Source organism: Aphidius gifuensis, linkage group LG4, assembly GCF_014905175.1.
Source record: "Aphidius gifuensis isolate YNYX2018 linkage group LG4, ASM1490517v1, whole genome shotgun sequence".
Taxonomy (NCBI): Eukaryota; Metazoa; Arthropoda; class Insecta; order Hymenoptera; family Braconidae; genus Aphidius; species Aphidius gifuensis.
In genome coordinates this window covers 1,436,911-1,454,662 of record NC_057791.1, presented here as the reverse complement: position 1 = coordinate 1,454,662, position 17,752 = coordinate 1,436,911, and the positions used below count along the sequence as shown (strand labels likewise).

Sequence of the window (17,752 nt, the reverse complement as noted above, 5' to 3'; positions counted from 1 at the left end):
GTATCAAAGTAGAATTTTACTTATCGACAATTTTTATTCATAATAAATAAATAATAATAAACTGATAATAATAAACAAAGTGCTGTCAAATTTTTTTTTGACAGTCATCAGAGTCTCAGCTAGTCAATTGTATTTATTTAATTAATATAACACCAAAATAAGTAGATTAAAAATATAAATAAATTATCTTGTAAAAAATATATAAAAAAAAAAAAGTCTCAATCAAGTGTTATAAATAATATGTTGCTGTTGGTTTTTTAAATTAAATTTAAATGGATAAATATACTTATAAATAATAGAAAAAACTTGAACAATATTTAAAATTTAAATAAATAATATTTTGACAAAAATTTTGAATATTAGATGTTGACGAGAAGACCTCATTTGACAGGTCATGTCTTGGGCCTGTTTTGGCCAGTGTTTTGCCAATGTCACCAAGTCATTCACACACAGGTAATTGTTTTTTAAAAACAAACATTATTTTTAATTATTTAATTATTATATTTTTTTTTTTTAACAGATATTCCAGATACACTGGCAGCTGCCAAGAGGACGAACAAGTTGATTCAGAACAAACGAGAAATGGATGCAACTTGTTATTATCATCATCACCAAAGTCAAAAAAATCAAAAAAGTAAGTTATTATATTTTATAAATTAAATAATAAACATCATGATTTTAAATTAAATAAATATTGTGTTATTGAACATGCAACATTGGATAGAAATTTATTATCATTTCTGCCTTCAAAATATTTCAAGGTAAAAACATTGTCATAAATCATTGAATGTCTTGTTATTATTAATATTAATATATTTCAATTTATTTGTATTTATTTTAATTAACCAATTTATTAATTATTTTGTTGATTTTTTTAATAGAGAAAAAATCAAATTCCAATATCATTGGAACTTGCTGAAGATAATCTTTGGTCCAGACGTGGCAATAAATATTTTCGACTTGATTCTAGCAATAATGCTTCAATGAGGTAAATGAGAATTTAAATTTAGACCAAGTAGTTATGATGATGACTCATTATTATCAAAAGAAAACATGACAATTATTAGCTATTTAATAATTTTAAAATGTATTATTTATAGTTCTAATTTAAATACTCCACTGCAACCTCTTGATGCTAGAATTTTGTTGAAACATGAATGTGTTTCATCAACTACTGCTTCATCAATTGATCTTGAATGGGAACACGAAGGTATTTATATAGAAGAAAAAACAAAAACAATTATTCAATTTAATAATAAATTTGATAATTTTATTATTGTTTGTAGTTTTACCAATACGTTTTGTCGACAACGAAAACCAAATAAACACAAATAACTCATCAAAAACATCAAGTAAAGGTAGTCAACCGTCCAGTTTAACAGCATCACCATGGTCACGTGTATCAACACCAAATAGTTTAGAATGGGACTCAATTGATCATGATAATGAATTCATTGATGCTGAAACCGAACAACTATTAACTGAAATTGATAGATTAAAAAATAAAACGCTTAATGAAACTGGTGCTAGATGATAAAATAATTTAATTTTAGTCTTTCAATAATAATAATTAGTTGTATTTTTATATTTTATGAAGAGAAAAAAAAACTGAGAATAAGAAAACAAGATATAAATCCAAGTGACGTTGATAAAATATTGTTGATTAAAATTTAGAAAGAAAAAAAAGTAAAAAAAATTTAACAAAGAGGGAAAAGTGAAATTATGTTAGTCACTATTGTTGATGCCTTAAAATAAATTATAACAAATTGTTATACAGAGTGATATACTTTTGAATTATTAGAACAATCATAAAATGATTTTTTTTATTTTGTCTAGAAAATAGTTATGAATAAAAAAAAGCTAACTGTTACCCTGGAGAGTCTACCAGGATAATTAATATTTCATTTGCATCATTGTAGAATAGAAAAAAAAAAAAACCATATCGATAAATTCTAAAATTAATTGTAAGACTATTAAAATATATAATTATTATTAAAGCCAAATAAATGTGATTAATTTTGTAGTGTTAATACTTAAAAAATTTTATTTATGAATTTTTAAATTAAATTATTAATCAAAAAAAATTAACATCAAGCAAGTAAGTTTATTAAATTTATTTAGAAACGAAAAAAATAAAATACTATTGTTTTTATTTTGCAGCTATTTATATTGAAAATTAAATGAACATACATAAAAGTAGATTAAAATAATAATTATAAATATATTTCTATAAAAAATAATATTTATTTATCGAAAAAAAATAATCTAATTAATTAAAATTTAACTGCAATATTTAGAGTATATAAACAAGAAAAAAAAACAAAAATAATATAAATTAATTGTTTACTTTTGTCAATGAAATAATATTTAAATAACAAAAGTGCAACTCAATTTAACACTGTTGATTGATATTTTTTAAAATTTTTATTTATTTATATTGAACAATAAAATTTTGTTTATTTATTTTTTTTTTAATAACACGTTTGAAATATTATCTACGTTGAGAAAAACAATGTTTATTTATCTACTTTTTATCAAATAATAAATGAATTTAATCTTAATCTTTTGTTGATGCATTGACAAAAATAATTTAAACAAAAAGTAATCGTCGAAGAACAAGTAGAACAATTGCTGATACAAGTAAGACAATAAGAATACTCCAAATCATATCATTTGATGATGAAAATAATGATGATTGACTAGCAACTGTTTCTGTTTTTTGATGTGAAGAATTACCAATTAAATTTGGATTAACAAGTCGTTGTCTCAAGCTTTGTTCCATGCTTATATGAACTGGATGTTTAACTGGTGGTGATTTTATTTTACTAGATGATGTTGATGGTACTTCTTCAGCCTATCATTAAAAACAACAATATTATTATTATTTTAAAATAACCAGCGTAAATTAAATAGCTTTAGTATTACCTTTGGTTCAGTAACAATTTTTGGTTCATCAACATTTTTCGTAGCTTTTGTAGGATCTAAAATATTTCCACCTGTATTATGTTTTGATAATAAATCTGATATTTTACCACATTTATCGCAAACCCAGCTTTGTGATCTAAAATAAAAATTAAATAATATTTAATATTAATTATTTAACATTAAAATAATGTTTTTTAATAATACTTTTTAGCTAATTTTTGACGTTCTTCAGGACTGTAATCAAGTGCACCAATTGTTTCATTTCCAGGTGTTGGCATAAATGCAATTAATGCAACTAATGCTGTTCTGATACTCCAAGAAGGTTGCCACGTTTCTGGATGATGTCCAGATATGCTCAAACATATTTTTTTATTTATTTCAAAACGTCCATTTGGCTAAATTTAAAAGCAACATTAATTATTGAATTAATTATTAAAAATAAATAACAATTACTAACCGTTAATAAAATAATATTTGGTGGTTTCATTGGATATTCTGGAGGTAATATTATTCTTCCATGATAAATACCACCCTCAAAATCACTAGAGGGTTGTCCTCTCATTGTAAAATGCCAGTCAAATAAATTATCCTCCAGAGGAAATGCACGATATTCTTCAGTTGCTTCATGAAGTTCTTGAGCTTCTCGCATCAATCTCTTCACAGCTGATTAAAAATCATTATTTTTTTTGTTTTTAATAAATTCATTAAAATTATAAATACATTGTTGCTAATATTATTTATTTATTTACCTGGACTTTTAGTATTATATTTTCCTTCAAACGACATTTTTTTTTTACTCCAAAATAAAAATTTTTATTATCGTATTAAACGTATTATAACAAAACTATCAGAACACGTCAATCGTTTGCCCAGATAATAATATATATTAACAAATTCTTGGAACTATTTTTTTTTTTTTTTTTTGACGTTCAATAATAATATTGACAAAATCAAAAAATTTATTATTGTTTTATTTATTTTTATATTTTTTGATTTACCAAGCTTGTTGAATCTTTATCGCTAAATATTCAATTTCAGCTTGTTTTTTTTCGTTATTTGTATTAAATTATTACGTACAGTATTGAAATATATTATCAAATAAAAAAACAAAATAAATATTTCATAAATTTACTCTGTGTATTTTTACACTGACAATTGTGTATATGTGTTCTCTTTTTTTTTTTTTTTTGTCTCAGTATGTGTTGATTATTTGTTTTTTTTCTTTGATAACAACGTGAAGTTGGCTGTGATCGAAATCAAAGACGTCACGTCATTTGCATTTCGATTTATAATTATTCAATAAAAACAAATATAATTAACAATTAAATGACAATGTTAATAATTAAAAAATAAAATACAATTAAATTAGTGTTAATTAGTCAGTATTATTATGTAATTATAATTACGAAAATTTGTTAATTTAATATTAATTGATATTAATCTTGTTGACACATTGGCGCTCAATTACTATTCCCATTATGATTTTTTTTTTAATCATTTTTTCTCTCTCTTTCTCTCTCTCTCTCTCTCTCTCTTGGCGTACCAAGAAGTTCCAACAATCACGAACGCCGACTAAAAAAAAAAAAAAAAAACTCAACACACACAATTGTTATTAATCATTCGAGCCGGTTAGATGTCCATTTATTTATTGTTAAAATAAATAAAATAAATTGATAATTTAACAATGGTGGAAGTGCGATACACGAGGAATCTTTTCCTCCGGGGAATGTGCATTATTTATTTATTTGCATTTCTCAGTCTTTATGTACAAATTCCAGGTGAGTTTTCCTTATTAATTTAATAATTTTAATCAATTAACTCGATGGGCTTATTTGCTCATTAACAATATAGCTGATTCCCAAATTCATCAGCAATATTTTTTACAATTGCAACTTTTAAAAATATATAAATCTTTTTTATTGATTTAATATACATATGGTTATTATTATTATTTTATTTATTGTTGAAAAAATTTATTTGTTAACGTATGGCTTATATTGATAAAACTCTTTCTGAATATTTCAATTTTGAGATCAGTTTGAGGTCATCATCATTTTAACTTTTTTAAATTTATTTTTAAACATTTTTATTTTGCTGGATATGTTGCCCAAAAAAATATTACTTTTTTATCACCACGTCATGTTATCTGTTTTTTTTTTTTTACTTTATAAAGAAGTCTTTAATGAAATAAAAAAATAAAAACTGTTGATTAATTTTTTTTTTCTTCATTATACTGATTAGTTTTTATTTATTTTTATTTTTTTCTGATAACTTAAATTCATCGTTCAATAATTATCTTGTTTTTTTTAATATTTAATGAATAATATATTTTTTTTTTAGGTTTGTATGGTGACAATGGTATACTACCAGCAAGAACACAATTAAATTTAAAAGAAAAGTCAACATTATTACAAAAAATAACTCAAAAACCAACAGTTTTGTGGTTGGCTAGTTATATCGGTCTCAATGTTGAATACATGCTTGATGTTGTTGCACTTTCTGGTGCCTTAATATCATTTTTAGGGTAATATATACTTATTATTTTTCAACTTATCCGATCAACAAAATCAAATTGAAATTTAATCATTAAATATGTTGATTTATTTTTCTAGATTTGTCTCACAGAAATTTTGCATTGCACCAGTATTTTTAACACTCTGGGCACTTTATTATTCAGTGTTTCAAGTTGGTCAAGTCTTCATGCAAAATCAATGGTAATTAAATAATTTATTTTTTATATTTATCTTGAGGTATTGCACAATATTCCGTGGTAAAATGTAATTTAATCTAGAAAATAATATCACTGAAAATAATATCCAGTATTGTAATTGAGCAATGATTCTTCAACAATAATGATAATATTAATGTTGTTGTTATTTTATTATTTTAGGGATAGCTTGTTGCTTGAAGCTGGTTTTCTTTGTGTATTAATTGCACCATTTTTAGTAACAGCTAAAGGAAAAATAAGCAAACCAAGTGATGGTTTAACATTTTGGAGTATTCGTTGGCTTCTATTTCGTTTTATGTTTGCAACTGGTGCAGTTAAATTGGCATCTGGTTGTCCAGTTTGGTGGAATCTTGATGGTAATTTAATAATATTATCATTAACTTGTTTATTTTATTCTGATAAATACAAGTTTATATCAAATACCGTTATTTTTTACAGCTCTTTCACATCTATTTGAGACTCAATGTCTTCCTGGACCGTTGGCCTGGTATGCACATCATCTACCGTCATGGTTTTTGCGTTTTATAACTGCAACAATATTTCTTCATGAACTTGTCGTTCCATTTTTATTCTTTTTCCCAAATAGAAAAATAAGAATTGCTGCATTTTATATTCAGGTAAATTTCAAATTTCATATACTTTGTTAATTTAATCAAATCACAATTCATAATTAATTGATTAACTTTTTTTTTTTTTACAGTTGTATCTCTTTGTAAATTTAATTGCTACTGGTAATTGGAGTTATCGTGATTTTCTGGTTATTTGTATGTCAATATCATTGCTTGACGATCAATTTTTCTACAAAAGAAAATCCAAGAATGGATCTAGTTTTACAACTGTTCTTTCAACTTTATCATGTCTTGTTGTTTTTGGTGCAATTACATATGCATTTGTCGTTCTTTTTAAAATTCGTTTTGCTGAAAATTGGACACTTACATCTGAAATTGCATTTAACAAAGGACAATATGAACATTTTCTCATTCGTGTATTGCCAGTATCAATTTGTGTTGGTGTAATATCACTTGGTTTTACAATTGCTGGTGCAGTAACTCATTCAATATTAACAACAAAAGGATCAACAAATAAAATAATAACAACTTTAACAACAATTGTATATACAGCTGCTATTGGTTCACTATTTGCTTTGAGTGTTGTACCATTTGCATCACTTCATACATCACATAATGCAACAATTCCAGCAGTATTACGTCAATACCATACAAAAGTTAACAATTATTATATTTCAAATAATTACAATGGTATATTCCGTCGTGTAAGTGGTGTTAATGGTCGTCCAGAAATAATAATTGAAGGAAGTAATAGTGTTGAAGGACCATGGAAATCATATGAATTTCTTTATAAACCTGGTAATGTTAATAATTCATTGCCATTAGTTGCACCACATTCACCAAGACTTGATTGGCAAATGTGGTTTGCTGCACAAACTACATATCAACAAAATCCATGGATTATGTCATTGACATATAGATTATTAAATGGACAAAAAGAAGTACTTGGATTATTGAATAATGTACAAAAACCATTTGGTGATAAAGCACCAAAATATATTAGAGGTACATTGTATCATTATCATTATGCACCATGGAGGAAAACATGGAATGATCAACGTTGGTGGACTAGAGAAAAAGTTGGTGAATATTTTCCAATTTTCAGTCTTGATCATTCACCACTTATGGAACATCTTAAAGGAATGAAAATACTTGGTGGTAGTACACCATTACGTGTTACAAATGAAACATTTAAAATAATATTGGATTTTATACGTTCATTGGTTACTAAAATTGAATCAAGTTTACTTTTGTGGAGTATATTTACTGCTGGATGTGCTATTATTATGACAAGCCATGGTGGTAATACTGCTTCAAGAAATAAGAAAAAATAAATTATTTTTTATTAAGTGCTACATGATGACAATGTAACTGAATGATGTGTGCGATCTAACTGAATGATAAATTGTTTCGTTTTTTTTTTTTTTACTTTTACATTAATTAACAGCTTATAAAGCTTTTCATTCTGTTTTTCTTTTTTTTTTTTTTTTTCATGGAAACGTAATCTTTTGAATAACTATTTTCGATTTCGATTTTTCATTTTTTTTTTTTTTTTACATTTATTTAGGATAGAAAAAAAAAATAGTAATAAATGATATTAATAAAACTTAATAATAATTTTGACTTTGTACAATATTATTATGAAATAATATTAATTAATAATTTATAGATTATAAAATCCATTAGTTGGATATTTTTCTCCAATAATAATTAACTCTAAATGTGTTCGGCCTATGTGTCATTTAAGCCAGCATTTTTGCAATAAAAAAAAAATGAATTATAAAGCTAAGAATAATAAAATTATATTGGATAATACTTTGTATAACAATCAACGAATTTATTTTGTTTTTTTTTTACATTTGTTGATGTGTATATTGAGTGTAGTAGCTAAAATATTATATTAATATTTGAATTTATTTGTTAAATATATTAAAATATGTAATCTAATTATCACAAAATGTACACATTACAATCGAATTATTTATAAATGTGAATTTTTCATAGTAAAAAAAATATAGACATTAGAGTTTGATAAAAAATACAAAATTAAAATTACTTTTATTGTTGTTTTTTTTTTCAATTATTTAATCAGTTTCAGTTGAATGATATTTTTAAAAAATTACATATAATTGTTTTGATAATTTTACGATTTCTGATTACAAGATATTGTGATTCATAATACCATTTGATACTTGATTGTGCTAGCCAACTGTTTAATAACAAAATTCTACCATCAATTGTTTTACAAAAGCCAAGCTAAATATTATTCATGAGTTTCTTTTTACAAAAACAATAAAAAATCAAGTACCTACATACGTGATTTTATTGCAAAAAAAAACTCAGATAACAAAATACATTTACATTATATACATTAGAGTGTTCAGTAGTCCAGTCCAGGCACCACAATAATCTTATCAGGAAAATATTAATGTCAAAGGACTGGGGTTATGTTTTATGATGCCATGGTGTAGCTAATTCATAATATAAATATTTATTTTCAATATATTTTAGCAGTGAGTACCTATAACAACATTTATTTAATAGAAAAAAAATTAATTAATACTAATTGTTTATTATTTTTAGGATTATAAATAAAAGGATTCAACCAACTGTCATTTGTTTCAAATTTTTTCAAGTTATAAACAAAAACATTCAATTGTTTTTACACATCACTATGTATCTTGCAGTGTAAAATATAAAAACACACGTTATATAAATTATAAAAAAGTAAGTTTTAATTTTTAACAACTGTTAAAATAATCCTTCAAGTTAAAATTTAATTTATTTATTATTTTAGAAACATAATGGAGACTAGACAAGAAGATTTTACTTGGTTGATTGATCAATGTGACAAAAATATAACACATGCTAAACCAAAATTAAAATGTCCAGATTCATTAAAAATACACAATATAAAAAAACAATTTATTATTCCAAGTTTTAAAGTTAGTTTTATTGAACCAGAAAATATTCAAATAAAACTAGATAATAAATATTTGAATCAATCAATTATAAATGATTGTTATGACTTAAAAATAAGTAATTGTTCAAAATTTCTTCATGACTTTACTTACAATAAATCAACAACAAATCAAAAGCTGTCAGATATTTATAAACTTGGTAATTCAGAAGATGATATATCACCAGGTAAAATTATTGAAGCTCAAGATTGTTTTATTGTTATTATATATAAAATAAATAAAGTTGAAGTTAATGAAGACAGTGCAAATCGTATATTTAAAAATGAAAAAAATAATTATTTTTCACAATTATGTGATCGAACAATTGAAAAAGATATTTATTTATATATAATAATAACAACACCTGGATCAATTGTTACAAATGCTGATAAAATGCCACAAAAATTTGTTGACAATACAATAAGTAAATATTTATTTAGTATTGCTGTAGGTGAAAAAATTGGTGATGAATTAAAAATTGATGTATTTGGTGGAGCTGAAATAAGTGAATATCAACGTCAATATGAATCAATATTTAATTCAATAAATATCAATCTTCCATATGACACTTATTTTACTAAAAAAGTAATTGAAAATTGTACAAGTCCAGTTAATAAACATGACATTGAAGTAACACAACGTCATGTTGTTGAAGCACATAAATTAGCTGAAAAAAAATTATCAGAAGAAATAATGCATAATGGTAAATTAAATCCAAATTTTATTGCAAAAAAAAGACTCAAAGAAATTGATGAAACATTTGAAGAAATATGTGTTTCACAAGGTGACAGAGTTAGAAATGATCCAAAAGCAGTTATACAATTACCATATATTGTATTAAAAGTATTAAAAACTGATTCAATTGATGATGACATGGATTTTTTAAACTGGAGTATTGGGCAAAGTTGTAATGCAACTCATTCATTAATTGAACAGAGTATTAATTGTATTCGTCGAGGTGCCTTTAATACATTTTATACAACTAACGATGAAGAAAAAGATAATGTAAATTTTGTAAGTCAAAACGAAATAGATCCTGAGCATAAAATACGTCTAACAAAATGTCATCGTGTTAAGCCACACTTGACTTTTGCTGATGCTGAAGAGCTAGCATGTTTTGGTATTGATTTTAAAATATATGGTAAAAATAGCCAACTAGTTAAGAATTATAATAGTGAAAAAAAAAATTCATTTTCATTGAAAAATACAAACACAAATGACATTGATGATTGGCTTAAATTGAGTGATCATTTTGTACGTACAACTGATAATTATTTAGAGAGTGATAATCATTCATCTGTTTCATTGGCATTAAAAGCCATTGAAAAATCATCAACTAATTCAAATGATAGTAAATTTGTTAAAGAAAAATTAAATCGTTATTTGTCATCTAGAATTGGTAGATGGGCAAAATTAATGTCTGATGTTGCTATTGAATTATCAGTTGATGCACGTCAAAATTTTGGTAGCTCAGAATGGGGATTAAAAAAATTACGTAATTATAATTTATATATTTTATTTAAAAATAATAGATATCCACAAACAACATTTTTTACATTATTTTGGAATAATAATGATGAAATATTTTCAAGAGGTAAAAATTCTGATTGTTGTTTTGTTACTAAAAAAATTCGTACTGATGGTTATATATCATGGATTGATATTGTATCATTAAATTCATCAAAATTAGTTAACTGGGTTAAATTTGAATCCCAATTATTGAGCAATTCAGTATTTGAATGTGAAAATTATGAAACAATATTTATGGAAAATGAAGATCTTTTTATAAATGAAAATTTAAATGATAAAATTATTTATGCAAGGCAAAGTTTTTTATTGAGTATTCTTGTTATGATGAATGATAAATTTGGCTTGGATGAAATAATGTCACATGCAAGATTTATGATAATGGAAGGATTTAAAACATTACCCTTGGTTCCAAATCCTGGTAAAATGTTAAAAAAATTTTCAATTGTTTACAGAAGTAGAATTGAAGTATGGACAGCTAAAAAATTAGTTGAAACATCAAAAAAAATAATTAAATCATTTGGATTTAAATGTTCAAATGTTAATAAAAAAAATGGTAAAATTGAATGGACTGGATTGTTTGATCCATTTCTTCATATTCCACTTGAAACAACTGATCAATTGATGAATTCCATGTACTACAATTATGGTAAAAATAAAAATGAAAAATCAGAAGGTAATAGTGGAATGAAAGTTGTAGCAAAAATATTATTACATGAAGAAAAATTACCTTTAACAAAAAATTATCTTGGACATGAATCAAGACAAGATTGTAAATATGAAACACATGAATTTTCACCTGAAGTTGTTAGAGTAATGTCAAGTAAACTTGGTGAAAAATTAAAGTATAAACTTGGTCCAGCTTGGAAAAAAGTATTACGTGATGAAATATTTAATGATTTAAATGAACAAGATTTAGAATCAATATCAACATTAAAAGCAAGTGCAAGTTTTACTGAGACAGATAAAAATCAAACAAAACGTCCAAGAGTTGCTGAAGCTGTTAAAAATTTATGGCTTGAATCAGGAAAAAAAGGATGGAAAGCAATACATTTATTACAATCAGCATTAAAAAATACCAAAGATTCTGGTGGTATACATATTGATTTATTTAAAAAAAATCAACATGGTGGTGTACGTGAAATATACGTGATGAGTATATCAGCAAGAATAATACAGTTAGTATTAGAACAAATTGGAAGAACACTGTGTAATCAATTTAATTCAGAAATAATAACACATCCAAATTTGAAATTGACAACACCAGCTGATCATTGTGAACAAGAAAAAAAATTAAAAAAAGGTACTGGTGCTAATATAACAGTTTGTACAAGTGATGATGCAACGAAATGGAATCAAGGACATTTTATAACAAAATTTGCAATAATGTTATGTCAATTAACTGATCCAATATTTCATGCATTTATCATAACTGCACTTGATTTATGGACAAGAAAAAAAATACTACTACCAACAAATATATTAAAAATATTAAATAAACACAAAACAACTGGTGAACTTGATAATTTAATAACAAGTAGTTTATTTAATAGAATATATCATTGTTTTAATGGTCGTACAGAAGAAAGATGGATGGCATCTGGAACAAATTTTATACAAACTAAAACTGGAATGATGCAAGGTATATTACATTTAACAAGTTCATTATTTCATACATTAATACAAGAATTTATGAAAGACAATGCAAAGCATTTATTAGAAAAAACATTTACAAATATTGATAATGTTATAACAATTATGCAATCATCTGATGATAGTGGTATGATTATAAGTTTACCAACTGATAATGTTAAAGATGCTATTACTAAAATGCTTGCATGTACAACAATATTTTATATGAAACATGAAATTGGAAAAATGATTGGTATATATCCATCAGAAAAATGTACAGTTGGTACAATTAATATTTATGAATTTAATTCTGAATTTTTTATATTGGGTAGTTCTGTTAGACCAACAAGAAAATGGATTTATGCTGTTAATGGATTATCAGATTCTGAATCTTTATATACAAGACAAGAAAAAAATTATACATTAATTTATCAAATACTTGAAGGTGGTGGTAGTGAAATAACAGCATGGTTTTGTCAAATTTCACAAGCCATGTTACACTATCGTATGTTGGGTTGTAGTATAAGTCCATTATGGTCTAGATATGCTGAAAGATTAGCTAAAATATTAGATCCAACATTAGGATTTTATTATATAGATAATCCTAAATATTGTGGTCTGGCATCAATACGTTTTGGTCTTTGGTTTCTTTCAAATAAAAGCTATTATTTATCTAGAAAACTTAAAAATATTCTAAATACAACAGCTAAAAAAAGACAAGAAGACAAAGAACAAATGGCTGATCTTTATGACATATTGGGTGTTTTAAGCTCAAGTGTTGCAACAGGTTCATCAACCAAGAATGATGATGATAATAAAAAATGGAAAGAATTTGTTGATAGTTTAAATTTAGATCCTACATGGATGGAAAAAGTTGAAAATTGTCCATTAATTTTGTATCAAAGAGCACAAAATGCTGATGAATTTGATTTAAGATTTGCTGTTAAGATGCACAGTCCTGGTATAAATTCTGAAATAGCATCAGACTCTTGTATTCGTCAATTAATTACATTTAGCCTACGTGTACTTGGCAAGTATGTTTTAAAACGTTACAGTAACACAACTCATAATTATTTGAATAATAATTCATGTAATAATAATGATAAAGTATTAAATGAAGATGAAGAAAATATATTATTTCCTCTTAGACATAGCTATTCTAGTCTTGTTTATTTGTCAAATAAAATTGATATAAGTGGCACATTTGAGTATCGAAATTTAAAGAAAAAAAGATTTGATTTAACAGTATTTAAATCACCAATACCAAATGATTATTCATTAGAAAAATTGGTAGCATGGAAATGGTTTAACATTGATATACCAGCTTCAAGAAAAGTATCACAAATGATGTTTGATGAATATAAAAAATCAATAAAATGGCTAAAAGATACACCATCAGAAACAATTATTGAATCACCATTTTTAAATCAAATAATGATGCAACATTATTTTGCAAGTACTGAATTAAAAGATCATATGGTACATTTAAATGCTGCACCAGTTATTGGTACAAATAAAATATCAGCATTAAGATTATATATGTCACAAAATATGTGGCCAAGTTGGAGGCCACAACAAAAATTATCAACAGAAGCAATTATTGATAATTTGCATTTGTTATCACAAGGAATATATATGACAATTCAAAGTGGAATGAAGCAAGAAATTATAAAAAATATAATATTTAATTTATTAAAACAATCAGATCATTTACATGCACCAAATTTAAAAATTTATCGTAGTGCTAGACCAAGTTTATATTTAATACAAAAATTAGCTATTGAAATTTCATCTAGTTATGTTGAAGTTGATAATAATGATGATGCTGATGATGATGATAAAATAGGTTTTATATCACAAAAAAAATTAACCACTTGGATTGTTAAATGTGTTGATTTATCAGTTGGATGTTTTGGTTCATTTGCACTTGCACAAAAAAATATTAATGGAAAAAATAGAGGTCCATTTATTTGGGCTGGTAGAATGAATGAGTGCCTTGTTAGAATACATGGTGATAGTCAAGATGATTATGACACTTGTGTTACTAAAATTATTGTTACTAACAGTGATGAACTTAGAGCAGCATGGCCATTGTTTAAGCAATGGACAAAAGATCATAATGCTACTTTGGATATTGCCAGAAGTTATGAGACTATTGATGGAGAAAAAGTTATTGCTCGAATTATTAAAAATCGTTTATGTCCAGAAACATTAATAACAGTTGTAGGAATTCCTGTTGTTATAAGTGATACAATTTTATTAAAAATTGATGATGCTTGGTTTGATGTTAATGCAGTACGTATTCATGCTGATAAAGAGTCAATAAGTGTTAAAATTAAAATGAATATTGATGATAAATTTTTAACTGCTGTATCATGTCCAATTGATTATTTGCAAAAATCTATTGTTCCTTTGGCAATTAGTGCTTATGATTATTTAACAGATGTCACAGAATATTGGAGATGTTTTGTTACTCTTCAATCATTGTCAATTGATCAAGTTGATGTTATACTACATGCAATTATTCAAGACAATGATACTGTGATAAATGAATTAGGATTTGATAATAAATATTCATTATTAAAAAAATTAAAAGAAAGCTTTTGGTATTGTGCTGAAGAAATGAATTTAGCTCAAGAAAATTTATTAATTGGAGTTAATAATACTTATGATTCAAGTCCTGATGATTCATACATTGATTTGAAAAAAGTTAGTCACAATAGTCCACTTGAAGTAAATAAAGTAGATGAATTTATTTTACTGGACAAACATTTTGATGACCAATTTTATAAGCAAGCTCTTGAAAAAGATTTAATACTGTACAATGGTATTCAAGATGATACATTGAATATCGTTGAAAATAATACGTTGGATAGATTTATTAACATGCCAAAACCATTGATTGGTAAATGGATGAAATATATGTTTCCTAACAAATCGAAATTACCTGAAAATTTATTCAAGATTGATTTATTATCTGATAAATCATGATTATGAATTAACGTCAATTTTATTCACAATTATTTAATTATCAAGTTTAAAAATAAGATTTTTACATTTTTTAATTCAATTTTTATTATATTATATATTTATTCTATATTTCAGTTTTAATCAATTTTAATTTTAACGTGTGTCAATTAATTAAACACATATAATTAACAAACAGATTTTCTAAATTAAGATAAGCTTTTAAATAATTTACATATTGTGAAGATTAATTTTATACTCAATTTTTTATTAAACAAATTTTATTCATCTACAACAAATATTCTAAAAAATTAAGTATTGATCTTGTGATCTATTATAATATATTTTGTAAAACGACCAAACGTACTATCTCAATTTTTATCTACATAATAAAAAATATTTTTAAACAAAATCAAACTTGTTTTATAATTAAATTTTAATATTTTATGTATAAAATGTTTTCCAATATGTTGTTTGTAAATTTTCCAGGTTGAAAAATAACATAATAATTAAATTTTAAACTTTTAAACATTTATTTTTATATTTCAAACAATATTTCAAATGTTTCATTCAATTAAAAGAGGGGACAGGAAAGTGACGATATTAACGTCATAATTTTTCGCTAATTTCATTGGCCAGATTATAATTGTTATTATTATGTTAATAATGGTGGAAGACGGAAGTACGTCTTAATTTTCTCTTGCATCATTAAATGTTTTTTTCTTTAATTAAACAATTTGTTTTGATAGTTATTAAATAAAAGGTTTTATATTTAGTTAAATAAAAGTTTTAAAAAAGAATATAACAATAACTATGTTAATAATAAATTAATTTTCTTTTATTTCAGTATCAGATTAATTGGCACGTACTAAAACAAAAATTATTATTGTAAACAATGGATAAAATACCAAATAAACCACAAATAAAAATAACAACATCACATGGTAAGTTTTTGTTTATTTTAATTATTTAAATATATTAGTTAAACTAATATTGTCATTATTTTAAGTTATATATTTTTATGGTTTTATGTCATTTAGATTCAGCTTGTTCAAAGGATGATGAAGTTATTATTGTTTATGATAAAAAAAGTCCAATAAATTCACCAGTTTCAAATCCACCTGGAGAACATTTGAAAAATTGTTGTTTTAATTATTTACATGAATGTACATGTAAAGATATAATTAAATATAAAATAAATAAATCTATACTTATTACTGGTTCAAATAAAAAGCATCATGATGATTCTTCAGGCATTAATTCTTCACTATCATCATGCTCAAGTGACTGTGATAGTTACTGGTTAAAAACAAAATCATTTTCATATTCTGATACAAGTTTAAAACAACCAGTTAAAAAAAGAATTGACATTAGTGAAATTTTAAAACGTGTAGTTGATGATTCTATTGATGGATTTGATGCAAATTTTTCATCATTTGATTCAACACAATTTCAAACATTAGCATTAGACAGTGATTTAAATATTTGTTCTTTGCTAAATAAATCAATCTTTGAAATGAGTGATGATTCATCACTCAATGAAACAATAACTCTTATTTCACAACTAGCTTATCAGTATGATAAAAATCCTGATATGATTAGAGAAAAATTAGTAACAATAATTGAAGAATCAATTATTCATTATGGTTCTCCAAGTATTGGTGAAAAAAATTTTTATTTATTTAAAAATATTATTAAACTAATTGAAAATGAATCAGAACCATCAGGATTAGAAATAAATGATTCTTGTCAATATGAAAGTACACAATCAACTGAGTCAATAAATAAAAAGATAAACAAATTGAATGAAAATAAATTAATGAATTTAACAAACTCAGCAACATTTGAAAAAGATGAATTTGCATATTTAGAAATTTTATGTAACTCATTAACATCACCAAGAAAAGAAAAATCATCAAGCTTGAGGAGAAGTATATCAACACCAAATTTAAAAGTAATTAATGCAAAAGAAACAATTTTAAAAAAATGTCAAGCACAACAACAATCACTGGATGATTGTCTTTGTGTTAATAAAACACGAATTGATACTGATTCAACTCAAGAAAGATGGGATACATATTATGGTGATCAAGTGTTTTCTCCAAAAAATTATACTTCTGATTTATCAAATTTGACACGAACTATTATTAAAAGTGCTAAAAAAGCTGATAGTGCTAATGATGTGTCAATAACAAATTCAGAAAGTCCAAAAACACCTGAAAAAGATGAATTGTTACATTCAAAAATGTTATGTGAAAAATCAGCAGCTCCAAAGAGATCAAAATCTCCATTTTATTTGGAAAAACGTATCTCAGTAACAGATTTAAAAGAATCTGAAAAAGAAAAAATAATTAAAGAATCACAAAAACAACAGCTTGATAATTTTGTTGATAATATAAATAAAAAAAATGATGAAAATGATGATCTAAATAAAAGTACATGGG

General features: G+C 24.6%; 4 protein-coding genes across 4 annotated transcripts; 3 read left to right on the top strand and 1 right to left on the bottom strand.

Annotated features, from left to right (window-relative positions):
• The first annotated feature begins 287 nt into the window (after nucleotides 1-287).
• On the top strand, nucleotides 288-1,955 carry LOC122854362. Its single transcript, XM_044154918.1, has 6 exons — nucleotides 288-453; nucleotides 521-634; nucleotides 725-761; nucleotides 882-988; nucleotides 1,101-1,210; nucleotides 1,287-1,955. The coding sequence occupies exons 1-6, from the start codon at nucleotides 395-397 to the stop codon at nucleotides 1,532-1,534; spliced, it is 675 nt and encodes a 224-aa protein (XP_044010853.1). The 5' UTR covers nucleotides 288-394; the 3' UTR covers nucleotides 1,535-1,955.
• A 144-nt stretch (nucleotides 1,956-2,099) lies between these two features.
• On the bottom strand, nucleotides 2,100-4,090 carry LOC122854361 (ubiquitin-conjugating enzyme E2 J1-like). The gene is made up of 5 exons (XM_044154916.1): nucleotides 3,675-4,090; nucleotides 3,383-3,588; nucleotides 3,130-3,320; nucleotides 2,926-3,061; nucleotides 2,100-2,854 (listed from the first exon to the last, which is right to left on the bottom strand). The coding sequence occupies exons 1-5, from the start codon at nucleotides 3,709-3,711 to the stop codon at nucleotides 2,591-2,593; spliced, it is 834 nt and encodes a 277-aa protein (XP_044010851.1). The 5' UTR covers nucleotides 3,712-4,090; the 3' UTR covers nucleotides 2,100-2,590.
• A 387-nt stretch (nucleotides 4,091-4,477) lies between these two features.
• Nucleotides 4,478-7,973, top strand: LOC122854360 (lipase maturation factor 2-like). The gene is made up of 6 exons (XM_044154915.1): nucleotides 4,478-4,703; nucleotides 5,266-5,449; nucleotides 5,538-5,639; nucleotides 5,816-6,009; nucleotides 6,092-6,270; nucleotides 6,354-7,973. The coding sequence occupies exons 1-6, from the start codon at nucleotides 4,610-4,612 to the stop codon at nucleotides 7,554-7,556; spliced, it is 1,956 nt and encodes a 651-aa protein (XP_044010850.1). The 5' UTR covers nucleotides 4,478-4,609; the 3' UTR covers nucleotides 7,557-7,973.
• A 107-nt stretch (nucleotides 7,974-8,080) lies between these two features.
• On the top strand, nucleotides 8,081-15,339 carry LOC122854359. The gene is made up of 2 exons (XM_044154914.1): nucleotides 8,081-8,949; nucleotides 9,020-15,339. The coding sequence occupies exon 2, from the start codon at nucleotides 9,027-9,029 to the stop codon at nucleotides 15,330-15,332; it is 6,306 nt and encodes a 2,101-aa protein (XP_044010849.1). The 5' UTR covers nucleotides 8,081-8,949; nucleotides 9,020-9,026; the 3' UTR covers nucleotides 15,333-15,339.
• Nucleotides 15,340-17,752: the final 2,413 nt, after the last annotated feature.